The 12690-nt window shown below is 38.8% G+C and overlaps 1 protein-coding gene across 19 annotated transcripts in view; it reads right to left on the minus strand.

The window, feature by feature from the left end:
- The window catches only part of ptprdb (protein tyrosine phosphatase receptor type Db), a 249671-nt gene that overhangs the window by 26114 nt on the left and 210867 nt on the right, over nt 1-12690 (minus strand). For 13 of the 19 annotated variants that reach the window (XM_041784688.1, XM_041784683.1, XM_041784681.1 and 10 more), the window contains 6 exons: nt 8597-8821; nt 8351-8511; nt 5460-5471; nt 4545-4657; nt 4387-4428; nt 3682-3779 (listed from right to left, as the gene is read on the minus strand). In XM_041784688.1, coding sequence (XP_041640622.1) covers nt 3682-3779; nt 4387-4428; nt 4545-4657; nt 5460-5471; nt 8351-8511; nt 8597-8821 — 651 coding nt within the window. The remainder of the gene's footprint in view (nt 1-3681; nt 3780-4386; nt 4429-4544; nt 4658-5459; nt 5472-8350; nt 8512-8596; nt 8822-12690) is intronic. The other 6 variants (XM_041784696.1, XM_041784693.1, XM_041784692.1 and 3 more) reach the window with 1 other exon arrangement.

The following is a 12690-nucleotide window of genomic DNA, read 5'->3' on the forward strand; positions in this document are numbered from 1 at the left end:
CCCCTCAGGGTCAATAAAGACTATCTACCTAATCTGGCATCCAAGCAATATGTAGTAAACTGATTTTTTCTGTTAAGTATAAAAAGTGTTTTTTTGACAAATTAATCCCATCCTGCTGTTTTTTTTTTTTTTTTTTAAGATTTATTTTTGGGCTTTTTCATGCCTTTACTAGAGATAGGAGGACAGAGGATAGACTCAGAAACAGGGAAGAGAGCAGGGAGAGACATGCAGGAAATAGTGCCACAGGCTGGATTCAAACCCAGGCCACCTGCGCACATGGTGCGCGCCCCAACCACCCGACCATCGGCGCACCCGATCCTGCTGTTTTATAACAGTCAAAATCTGCATTCAATGTGAATACCCTCTGTGGAACCAGTAAACAAAAGCCTGTTTCATTAACACATTGTAATTCACTGACATCAACTCTGCAGAAGTGGTTACTGGTATCAAAAAATACCGTACAGCAGGGATGCCCTCATCAGATTTTTTGGGAGCCAATACTAACACATAAACATGACCACATTTCCCCCATTTTAGCCTCACTCCACTGGTTGCCCATACAATTTAGGATTAATTTTAAAATTCTTTTATTTGCTTTTAAATCTCTAAATGGTCTTGCCCCGCCCTACCTCTCCAAGCTTCTACACCCATACACACCCACCCGCTCCCTCAGGTCAGCTAATCAGCTGCTCCTGAAGATGCTCAAGACCAAGCGGAAGCACAGAGGGGACCATGCGTTTGCTGTTGCGGCTCCAAAACTATGGAACGACCTACCCCAGCACGTTAAACAGGCCTCTTCTCTACCAGTTTTTAAATCTCTTCTTAAGGCCCATCTCTTTTCTCTGGCCTTTAACACACAGTAGTCGTCGACTTTTATATTTATTTGGTATTTTCATGTGTGCCTTTTCATGTTACTTATGTTTTATGTCTTTTAAATTGATTCTGTATTTTATATGTAGTGCTCTTCTTTTATCTCTTGTGAGCTGCTATGTTTTTTTTATGTACTTTTATTTATTCTGTACTTTTATTTATTCTCTTGTACAGCTCTTTAGTCAACTGTGGTTGTTTTTAAAGTGCTTAACAAATAAAGTTGGATTGGATTGGATTGGATACTGAAACTTCCTACGAGTGAAAGAGTAACCTGATAAAAGAAGCCCAAAAGTCATCCTTATTACTCATTTTGCTTAACAGAGCAGCACAAAATCTCCCAAGATACAATGCAACAAGTATCCTACAGAAAGGACAACTGAATGTGATGATTCATTTATTCATACATCAACAGGATTGACAAAACAGGGCAAATGCAAAAGGCTAAACAGTGCAGATAATCTAATACATAAAAAGGGTTCGTCTCAAAATTAACTCAGCTGCAATATGCAACTGAGGAAAATATTTTATGCTGGGAAAACAAATTTCATCACCCCCCCAAAGCTCTTTACAAAACCCAAATGCCCTTTTCTTCCCTCTTCTTCCATTTGAACGCATCATGTGGACTCAACCTTTGCCTTGGAGTCATTTCACCGACCAGACCTTTAAAGTGAGACAAATTTGGGGGAATTTTACTGCAGCGGCTTCAAGTAGATGACTGAGCAGCAACAGTCAAAGCAGCAGCAACAGATGAGCTTATGTAGTTGTTTTCAAGTGGACAGTTGAAAGTTGCAGCATTTTAGTTTAATTTGATTCAAAATGCTAAAATGTTTGATACTTATTGGCTGGCAAATTAATTATACTGTTATATTACACTGTACATACAGTGTTTCTCTCAGAGAAGCTGCAGAGTATTAACGTAGTGACTGGGTCGTTGGCTCCAAACATTTGTTCTGATATAAGGATCATGCATTTGGATTGATCAACTGGGGTATCTCTACTGTGCAGAAATAATCAGTCTTGTCACTGATCCTCAAAAAGAGACATTGTAACCAGTTACAACTCCCCACAGGATCTTTAATGAGAGCTATCTTGCCAAAGAAACCAAGAACTAATATTTTGACTACTTTCTGATTCTGTACATGGAGGGAAGCATAAAAACTTCCCAAGGATGTTCCTCTCTCTCAGAATCTGCCTTGAAATAAAATAAATTGCATGTTCAAAAGCAAGTCCTGGATAGTTCCATGAATTTGAGCTGAAACTTGAATGCCAAGTACTGCTTTGCCATAACAAACCAAATACAAATTGAACATTAATAAGGCAGTATTGAACTTGGAAAGGAATGTCCACAAATACAATATCGCATTTCGAGAACCAACCATGATGTAGGGACTTTCCATCTATCTATAACAAAACTCCCAGAAAAATGAGCTGAAGAGAAAGATGATAAAAGCACAATAAATTCCTCTGGGAGAGAAAGGATGGTTGCGTTAGACCAACACATTAAGTTCCTGGAGGGTAATTACAGAGTAACCACTGCTGTTAGCTGGGAGAGGCAGACATGAGGTCATTATGAGGCTGTCGATGGAGAGGGACGAAGAGGAGAGAGCCAGAGCAATTTAGCAATTCTGAATATTTTACAACACGTAATTATGATGTGGTTGAGGGAAAAAAAAATGGACAGGAACGGTGCTGGATGAGAGCATGAATGCATGTGTGCTAGTGTGTGTTGGAGGCTGCTTTCCACGCTGCCCAGCATCATGTGTGTCTGATTATTACACCGCAATCATTTCTGGCCCCTCTCTCTCTCTCTCCCTCAATCCCTCCTCCATCCGTCTCTCTCGTTCCCTCGTTAAGGGTTCACCCGTGAACAAAGCACACAGTCATGCAGAGAGAATGTGAGGCTCAACGAAGAGTTTCAAACTCGCACCACAATTACATATACGGCTTCTCCCGAATTGTTTCTTTATCCTCTCTCCTGACGCTTTTTTCCCTAAAACCTTCTCACTCTGTTTTTCTACTCTTTGCATAATGTGTTCTTGTGTGTATGTATCTCCGTTGCAGACAATTTGTCTCTCTCTTGTGGTAGCCAATTAGAGCCTCATGTCTCCTTCTTCAACCAGCGCCTGTCGGTCTAAACTGCCCTTTTTTAAAGGGGGAAAAAAAAAAAAACATTTTACCCCTCTAATAACTCTCGGTGGAGCCCATTGTAATGCTAGCACTATTTGCTATACAGCCAGCAAGTTAGGAAATACTTTTACTGATGTGGTTTCCTATTTAGAGAGTTCAGCACAAAGTTTAAGCACATTGTTATCTCAGAGTATGAGCCCTTTTTGTTAGCATTAACTGTGCTGCATGCTGGTAGAAACTAATCAAGAAGCTTCTTTTTGTGTGTCCTGTATCTCTCAGTAAGTCTGCTCTCGGTCGCTGCCTCTTTATTTCTATCTGTTTCTCCCCTTTCTCCACCAGAGCGTAGAAATGAGGGTCTGATAACCATCTGGCTGTGAGCAAACCCTCTTTGAGCTTGCAATTTCAATCTCCCCCCTTATATTTGTATAGATAACAACAAGACAGAAGGGGGAGGAAAATGGGCTTTATCTTGTATCGTTTTTTTTGTGAAGACAAATCAGAATGCAGCTGCAGATAATATATGTGGGTCTCAATCTACAGCACTCACTGCTGAAATTGAAACTGAGCAAAATAATCAAAATCAAAACAAAGTGGAGCCAGTGTGTGAAATAAAGTGTGTGCATCGGAGACCAGCTGAATTTCCTAAGTTAAAGATTCTCAGGGACAGATAATCAGCATTCCTACCTCGTACTCTTGAGAAAACTTGAGATTGTCGTTCGCCTTGAGGCGCTCGGTGTGATCTGCCAGCTCAGAGATGGGGACAGGCGGGTGACTTGCCATGCCTGCCGAGCACAGAAATAGAAAAGAGGCCATTTGGATACATGTGCAACTAAACTCTTTTAGAGGAAAATGTTAAGAGAAAGGATTCTCAGAGGAGGTGTTGTTTAGTGTTCTGTCCAGAGTCAGTGGAGGAAGCAAATGGAAGTGTCTCTTTTTTTTGTTAAGTGACCATTTTCTCTCCAGGCGGAGAGAAAGAACAATGTGCGTGTTCGGAAAGTTACTGAGGCACAGTAACATGTCCTCAGAGTATATGCACACTGGTAAGGATAAAAAAAGAATATGACACAGGCGGTTAAAAATTTAGCATGATAAAAAAGAATTTTGGGACTTTTTCGAGAAATAATCCAGACAGCGGTTTGATGAAATGTTGAGTCAAGCAGCTTCATCCTATGTGGGATGGAATATTAGTTAGCGTGACAATGGGAAAGAAAGAAAGAAAGAAAGAAAGAAAGAAAGAAAGAAAAAAAAAGAAAAAAGAAAGAAAGACAGAAAGAAAGAAAGAAAGAAAGAAAGAAGGAAAGAAAGAAAGAAAGAAAGAAAGAAAGAAAGAAAGAAAGAAAGAAAAGATGACTAATATGATAGATCTGTGGCAGACTTAGACCAACTAACTTGACAAGCGCCGATAACCGCGATACACTGACACACGATAGGCTGGGAAAGGAAACAACAGCAGAATTAATCTTATAAATACAGCTGATACTACACAATTCATATTCAAACTACACATGGTGTCTGTGTGGGTATGTCGACAGGTGTGTCTGGTTTACCTGGAGTTTGGAAGTTGATTCTACGCAGCTCTACAGGATCGGTGGGATGATGGGACGACATGGCTTTGCTACAGGGGAAACTGCCCTTCCTGCCCTCAGCCTCAGCCCTTTTTCTAGAATAACAGAATAACACACATTTGCATGCACCAGAAAGAGATGAAGTGAATGTTTTCCTGCACAAACATAAGCTGATGGATGACTTTCTGAAAATGTAGAGCTAGCTGTATTTTTCAGAAATGTATGCTCCTATTTCTGACACACTTTTTCTTGACTGTAGGGATGAACTATCATTTTCAAATATAAAAAGTCACTAATTAATAAAAACTAAAGTGTTCATGCAACCTTAATCTCATCTTCAAGCAGGTATTACAATTCAACTGGCAGATGGTGGTTGAAGCACATCTGAAAGTAGTTTGCTGGCTGCCACAGTTAAAAGAAGAGGAAGATTGAAAAATCAAAACAACCATAATTTTATCTCTGTTTCACTGAATTATGGTTATCTTACATCAAACAAGCCTTTTAAAAATATAAGAAGAAGGCATATCTGGTAAGATTCAACAGGTTTGTTTCTCAAAGTAATAGCTGCAAAGACAATGAGCCTGCTTGAGTTAAAAGTTGCATATACTACTGATTTTTCTATTTATTACTAGTTTAAATGATCAGCATGCATGAATTCATGCAATGCAGTTGTCACTGGTAATTTCTGTGAATGTATTGAATACTGCATTCATGCTTTGCATCATTATCCAGTGCACCAAATAAAACTGCACAACTTATTTATCCGCTGCCCTGTAGGTTACTATGCAGTCATCAAAGAAACGTTGAAGTAATCCTGACTCCACTGGCATCTTCTATCTAAATGATAAAAAACATTTCTCAGCAGGACAGAGAAAATTCTGATGAGAGTTTGTTTACCTGTCAGGTTTGCTGGATCCACACAGGTAGATGAGGGGATAAAAGGATAGACAAACATGAATAATATTAGAATCCATTCAACAAACATCAGGGACTAGAGCAGTGCAGAACTCATTATTCTTTCCCTCTCATTAAAACTAATCAGTTTCTTCTTGTAACAATGCAGAGCACGTTAAAAAGAGCCTTCTGTAGATACAAAGATAATCAGCCAGTGTTAATGTAAACCATCAAAAGCATTCACCCAGGACATAATCTCCCAGGACCCCCTCTAACTGTGGCATCTATAATATTATATAGTGGAAAACACATTGAATAGTGCAACCTGGACCCTACTGTGACTTCAATATCTTTGAATCACCACAGGTTATACTCCAGGGCGTGTTAACACTGGATTATTACCATCAAGGTTAATAATATTTTAATGCCACATCCGTCACAGTGATTATTCATGTGCATTAACAAAGCTCTGAGCAGAAGAAGAGATGATTATGATTATAATAATGCTAATGGCAGATAATGTTATCTTCCCCTATCTGTTATGTTCTCCAACTTTATCACCTGTCAGATGATTTCAGAACAGATTAAAGAAAACACACATTAAATCTGAGACAATTTGAGAGCTTAACTCAATCCTGTCAGACAACTTACATTGTAATGGTTAAAACACCTACAGAATATGGTTTGTGATTTATGTCTGGTATCTGATCACATCTCTCGTCGGGGATTTGTTTTACATGCAAAATTTGAGGAGTGAGAAGATAATATCTCAAACCCCCCAGCCTGAGCATCCAGGTAGATGCTGGGGTGGTGTGTGTATGTGTGTGTGGGTGTGGGTGTGTGTGTGTATGGGTACATAGACCACCATTTGGGAGGATGTTTGTCAAATGATTCAGTACAGACATATGACAAGTGGGAAATCAGCGCAGTTCGAGTCGTCTGTCTGAAGTGGCTTGCAGGTGTTTTTGCATGTGTTTTTTATGTTATTAGTTTTAAGTTCTTGATAAATAATTCAGACAGAATGTATAAACTGGTTTGTGCAGAATCTCTGCTTTGTGTTGAGTAGATGACAAAGGCTCTGATCTAGTTGGAGTTCTACATAGAAACTATTTTACTGCAGAAGTAGAGGTTTGCATTTTGCAATTGAAATGGGGTTACATAGTAGGGTTGCATTTGCTGTCAAAGATCCTCAGCTTTGAAAAGATATAAGAAGAAAAGGCAAGCAGATTCAGTGACTTTTTAATGATTTTTCTCAACTATCTTATTTGATTTTCTTCTTGTAATTTCTATATTTCCCTAATATCCCCAATTTAATTTCTTTTATTTATGTCATTGCATTCAATAGTTTCTACATCTTTCATATTTTTTATATTATATTTTTGTTCTAGAGTCCTTACTTGATTTTATGTTGTTTTACGGCTTAAATTCTCTCACATCTTTAGTTTTTCTATTTATGACCTTGCTCTGTGTCTGTCAAACACAATTTTTTTTAGCTGTCCCTTGAGATAAACTGATGTTACTTCAGGGTAGGACTGTATTTTAGTATAAGAGGAAAAAGTAAGGGGATAAAAACTGTTTGAAGATGAATAAACAGAAGACCAAGAGGCTAATGAAGTTTTTCCTTCAAGTACGTCTTGCTCTTCTGTGAAAATATGGTTTAACTTTAATATTTTTTTTCACACTGTAACAAAGTTGTTCAATTAAGTAATACATCAGTTTTTATATTAATTAATTTGTCTGTGTTTGTGTTTAACCCTGACCAACTTTGGTAGGTTATCTGAAGCCTGTTGAAGAAGCGAAAGCCTATTGATCAAGAACAACTTTAATCTAATCATTAATTTTGTCCTGGATGGGGTCCTGTGGGGTCAACTTGGAATGCTCAAAAGATCCCTTCACAGGATCGAGATAATGAGAGGACTGCAAGCAGGCTAACATCCAAATAACATGAGAGGTTAACATTTGCCTCCTATCTATTTTTAAAGAGGAATTTATTGTGTCATTTAACATCTATTATAAGCTCTTTAGTATTAAACCATGAGTCTGGATCATACAAAGCTTAACAAATATGTGTAAGTGTTTGCTGATGTTTCTGGAACAAAGCTTATTCTAATCATCAGAGCCTGAATTTGTATATTTCTGAAACTGTGTCAGGTTAGTGGAAGGGTTAATCCCATTTTAGACTGGCTGCGTGTTTTGCTAGGCGTCTGCTCCCGCTCCTGCCACTAGGAGTGAGTTTACTGCATGTTGGTTGACATCTTAAATCATCAAGGCTAAGTTGACATTTTAATATTTGAGGAAATCTGCATACTGATGGGCCAGTTATAGCCATATCATATGATCTTGCGGGCCAGTTTAACTGTTCCACGGGCCAGATTTGGCCCCTGGGCCTTAAATTGACACCCCTGCTCTGGACCCTCCTCATGTGAGACATTAAGCACTTGAAAGAATAACAATACATTTATTTATAAATGCCTTTCTAAACACTTGAGACAGGTGCACATGCAGGCAGTCAAAAAGCCTTGACCTGATGACATGCAAACTGAAAAAGAAGCAACGTTGCTGCAAAGATGTGTCTCTCATACGTCCAGTTTGAAATAGGCTTTAAAAACGTAACCTTTGTTTAATTCACACTGAAGAACACTGTATTCATTTACATTTATTTAACAGACTTATTGGTAGAGCCTACTATGGTGAGGATACATTAACTTAAGACAGTTATGTTGGATTTAATCAACCGCATATAGTTACACTAAATAATCTTGCACTTTTCCTATTTACTCAACCCAGATTCAGAGGATCAGTTCTTTCTTCATTTTTTTGATCTAATCTTTCTTTAACTTCTTCATTCACACAAACCTTTTCTTATCTTACAGGCTCAATGCTGCTGCCCTCACCTTTTGAAGAGGAGGATGGCAATGACGATGCAGACGATGAAGATGACAGCCAGCACAGGCCCCACCACCCACAATAGACCCTCCTCCTCGTCAACGATTGGCTGAGGATCCACATCTGATGAGGTCACAGGATCAGAGTAAGGACTGGTGGCAAACATGGTCTGCAAATACAAAGATAGTAAGGTTTTATTTATCGTCACATAAATTACTCCAAACTTTATTCATATGGTTGAAAATTGTACTCACATTCTCAGAGAGGTCCAGCAGAGCAAGGACAAAGAAAACATACTCCTGTCCATTTTGCAGAGGGCGGTTGCGGAAGTCACCATAGTTTCGACCATCTCCCAGCGTGAACTCCAGGGGGAGGGTCTTAAAGTGGGCACTGACATATGCTCTTGGATCTGATTGGCCAGCCTGTCTGCGTATACGAAGGGCACGACTGATGCTGGTCCTGTTGATCTCTTTCAGGAGCTGCAAAGGAAGAATCACAAGAAATGGTTAGATGGAGATAAAAAAAGGGGGGGGGGGGGGATTAATCAGGAAAAGAGCAAAGATGTTGACAGAAAAGATGAGAAATGATAGAAAATAGGGGAATAAGAGGGATGAAACAGTTGTACTTTTTATGTGATAAATGTCAAGTTCAGTCAAAGTGCAGCATCAAAGGCCAGCCATGCAGTACATCAACAATATCACCTTGAGAAAAATTGGTGTAGTCTTCAACACTTTATGTTTCCCCTAAAAACATTTGCTTAACATTTGAAGATTGTATACCTTACTTCAATGAAGAAACAGGGTAGGAAAGAGGGACAGTTTAGGCAATTTTTTCCCACACAAATACCCTCATCGGTGAAGGGATAATGAGCTGTAAAGAGCATTATCACCTGAGCACAAATGTCTTCATCATCAACTGAATTGCAAAGTCATTTATCCATTGAGACAGTGGGCTTCATAAAAACTCTATTGAAACTAATCTCATACACATGAATGGGCTTTCAGGGCAGCATAATGAGGTGATGAAGCTTTTAGAAAAATGCAGGAAGTGGAATTAATCGAGAAATGTTGTGTGAAAGTATTGTTGGATTGAACAGGCAAGGGATGGCAAGGTCATCTACCTTTTTATAATAAGATACAAGAAATCTGATTTTATGAGGAAAGAAGAATGTTTAGCAATATTCTTTTACTTGTGAAGTACAGTTAAACTCAGCTCAATTCAAAACACTTTGGTCCTCCTTGACAGAGCATTACTCTGACAAAAAAAATACAAATATGAAATACTCTTCAAAATAAGAGCTGAAATAGTCATTGAGTCAAGCTAGCACATAATATTCAATACAGAACGGCATAAAGACAAAAAGGACAATTTTACAAACTGTGCTTGACCTCTAGTTAAATAATTTCTGACACAAGATAAACTCCATATTGAACTGCATTACGCGAACCATGGTGACTGCAGACGTGTCAGTACATGACTTTTGTCGTTTTTGAAAAGAAAACAACTCAATGCTATTCTTTGTTTTTTTAACAAAGTTCTGATAAAACTGGTGCTTTAGCAGCAGCCACGCTAATATCTTCCTCCATAATTGCACCAGTCTCTTGTTGCTGCTTGCACATCACGACTCTGCCGTGCCCAACAGTACTGCCCCTTGTCGATAATTGGTCCTGCCACTTTCTAACCGGGCCCAGGCGGTTAAGATGGGAGCTTTGCAAGATGGATTTGCCAGTGAGAAACACAGAAACGGGCATATCCATCTGCTTTGCAAGGTTAGAAACTTACTATTTATGCATTATTATTTTTGCATGCAGGGGATATTCAAGATTTTTCACATTATATTAGCTCAGGTCTGCCCACAGAATTGGATGAGCCTCAGAGAATGGACCCCTCTCCAGAGTGATTTGTTGATAGTATGAATATATTGGTGCAGGTGCAGAAGCTTTGATGCTAGCATGCATCCTGGCAAACAGCAACTTCATTTTGGAGCTAAAAAGGGTGTTAAATGATAAATTTGTGGCGCTATTTAACCCCTTTTCACCACCTTTATGCCAGCTTTCCAAATTTTAAATGCATTTTGCTATTTGTTGCCACTTTTACCCATTTTTGCCACTTTATACTCTTTATTTAACTCTATTAACCCATTTTGTCACTGTTTAAACCCCATTTCACCGCCATCTCTGAAGGATTTTTACCACTTTTGAGCTATTTTGCCACTATTTAAACCCTATCTACCACTTTTTATGCCTGTTTTGCCTCTGTAATCCCATTTTTGCCACATTCAACCCCTTTAGGCCATTTTCTATGCCCATTTTTACCAATTTTGATTACATTCTATTATTTGTTAGCAGTGATGAGAATAACGGCATTAAAATAAACTGCGTTACTAATACTGTTATTTTTTTCATTAACGGGTAATCTAACTAATTACTATTTCCATCATTACAATGCCGTTACCATTACCGGCAATAAAATGGGGCGCGTTATAAACTAAAGCTACTCATTGAAGCTCTTGTCATCCGATTTTGCTCTCAGCCACAGTACAGACAGAAGTACAGACACTACTTTATTCTCCTTGAGGTAAAAGGCAAGAACGTACATCTGAAGTGTACATTATGTCCCGGAGTGAAGTGTTTGCCCATGTCCGTTGTAAGCAACTCTAGTCTAATGAAGCATCTCTCAACGGCACACGCTTCTACAAAACTAGTGGCCAAAAACACCGCTGTTGATGTAACTAAGCGATCTGGACTGCGCCTAAACTATATATGGAGAAAGTAACACCATATAGTACGGTATACGACCGAAACGGTCCAAACTTTATTCAGTCCAGCGCAAGTTACAACAACACACTTTGCATTGCTCTTACTCCTTTTCCTTCAAAATAAAAGTCTACCGAAAACCGCCGGTTTATCAACAGGACACTGAATTTCCTTACAGCAACAAAATAGCTTACATTGGCACTGTTGATGATGATAGCAGGCCAGGTGTGGCTAATGTAAGCTCGGAGCCATGTCGTCCAAGCAGCTAAAGCTGGATTTTTCTGCTCCAGCTTCACAAAAACTTGTGACACAGACTGAACTGAATGATAGGCAGGTAGGCTATGTGCGAGAGTTAAAAGCACTTAATTGTTGTATTGTTATATTGTTACACTGTGTATTTTTGCGATGAAGAAAATACTTAAGTACAGTATGTCTACCAGTTGTGGCCTGTTGAGGTGCAATAAACATTAAAAGTTCTGTGTACATCCCTGTCTATGCAATTCTACTCTGTGCAACTGGCTTGTGAAACCTGCTTAGAAAAAAATCCAAATTTCGAGACATATTTAAACTTAAAAAAGTAATGCACTAGTTACTTTCCCTGGTAACTAGTTACTTTTATAGTAGAGTAATTCAGTTACTAGCTCAGTTACTTTTAGAGAAAAGTAACTAGTAACTATAACTAATTACTTTTTAAAAGTAACGTGCCCAACACTGTTTGTTAGACACATTTTGTCACTTGAAACCCATTTGTTCCAATATCTGATTATTTTTGCCTCAGTTGACCCATATTTGGCACTTTTAACTCATTTTAATACTGTTTGAGAATAGTGATTTACATTTTGAAGATGGCTATATACTACAGCATAAATAAAAATGTTGCTTTAATAAGAGTGGTTATTACTCAGGTCAAAAAATAAAATATGGTTATCAGAAAAAATAACACGTTTATTATTGCTTATCTTTAAAATAAACACTGATTTTGCTGACCTCTATGGGTCCCCCATTTTGCTGGGCCCCAGAAAGCTCTGCCCTTTATCCCCCCTTATGGGCAGCCTTGCATTAGTGGTCAAAGAGGACATTTATGTAGTTTTAGTGTTTTCATTACTAATAGCATTTTAATTTATTTTTTAAACATGAAGTCTTGCCTTGGATATATTTCTTAAGGCAATTAAATTGAATCCAAAATCTTGCAACGGTCCTAAACCAATCTGGTTTTAAATTAAACAAAGATTAAATAATATGTTCTTCATGTATGTATTAGGGCTGCACGGCGCTGTTGCCTCACAGCAAGAAGGTCCCTGGTTCACTTCCTGGTCAGGGCCTTTCTGCATGGAGTTTGCATGTTCTCCCCATGCACGCGTGGGTTATCTCTGGGTAATCCGGCTTCCTCCTTCCACCAAAAACATGCTCATTAGGTAAATTGGTGATTCTAAAAATTAGCAGAAGGTGTTAATGTGAGTGTGTCTGGTTGTCTGTCTCTATGTCAGCCCTGTGATTGACTGGTGACCAGTCCAGGGTGTACCCTGCCTCTCGCCCAATGACAGTTGGGATAGGCTCCAGTTCCCTCGCGACGCCGAACAGGATAAGTGGTA

This window comes from Cheilinus undulatus, linkage group 4 (assembly GCF_018320785.1).
Source record: "Cheilinus undulatus linkage group 4, ASM1832078v1, whole genome shotgun sequence".
Taxonomy (NCBI): domain Eukaryota; kingdom Metazoa; phylum Chordata; class Actinopteri; order Labriformes; family Labridae; genus Cheilinus; species Cheilinus undulatus.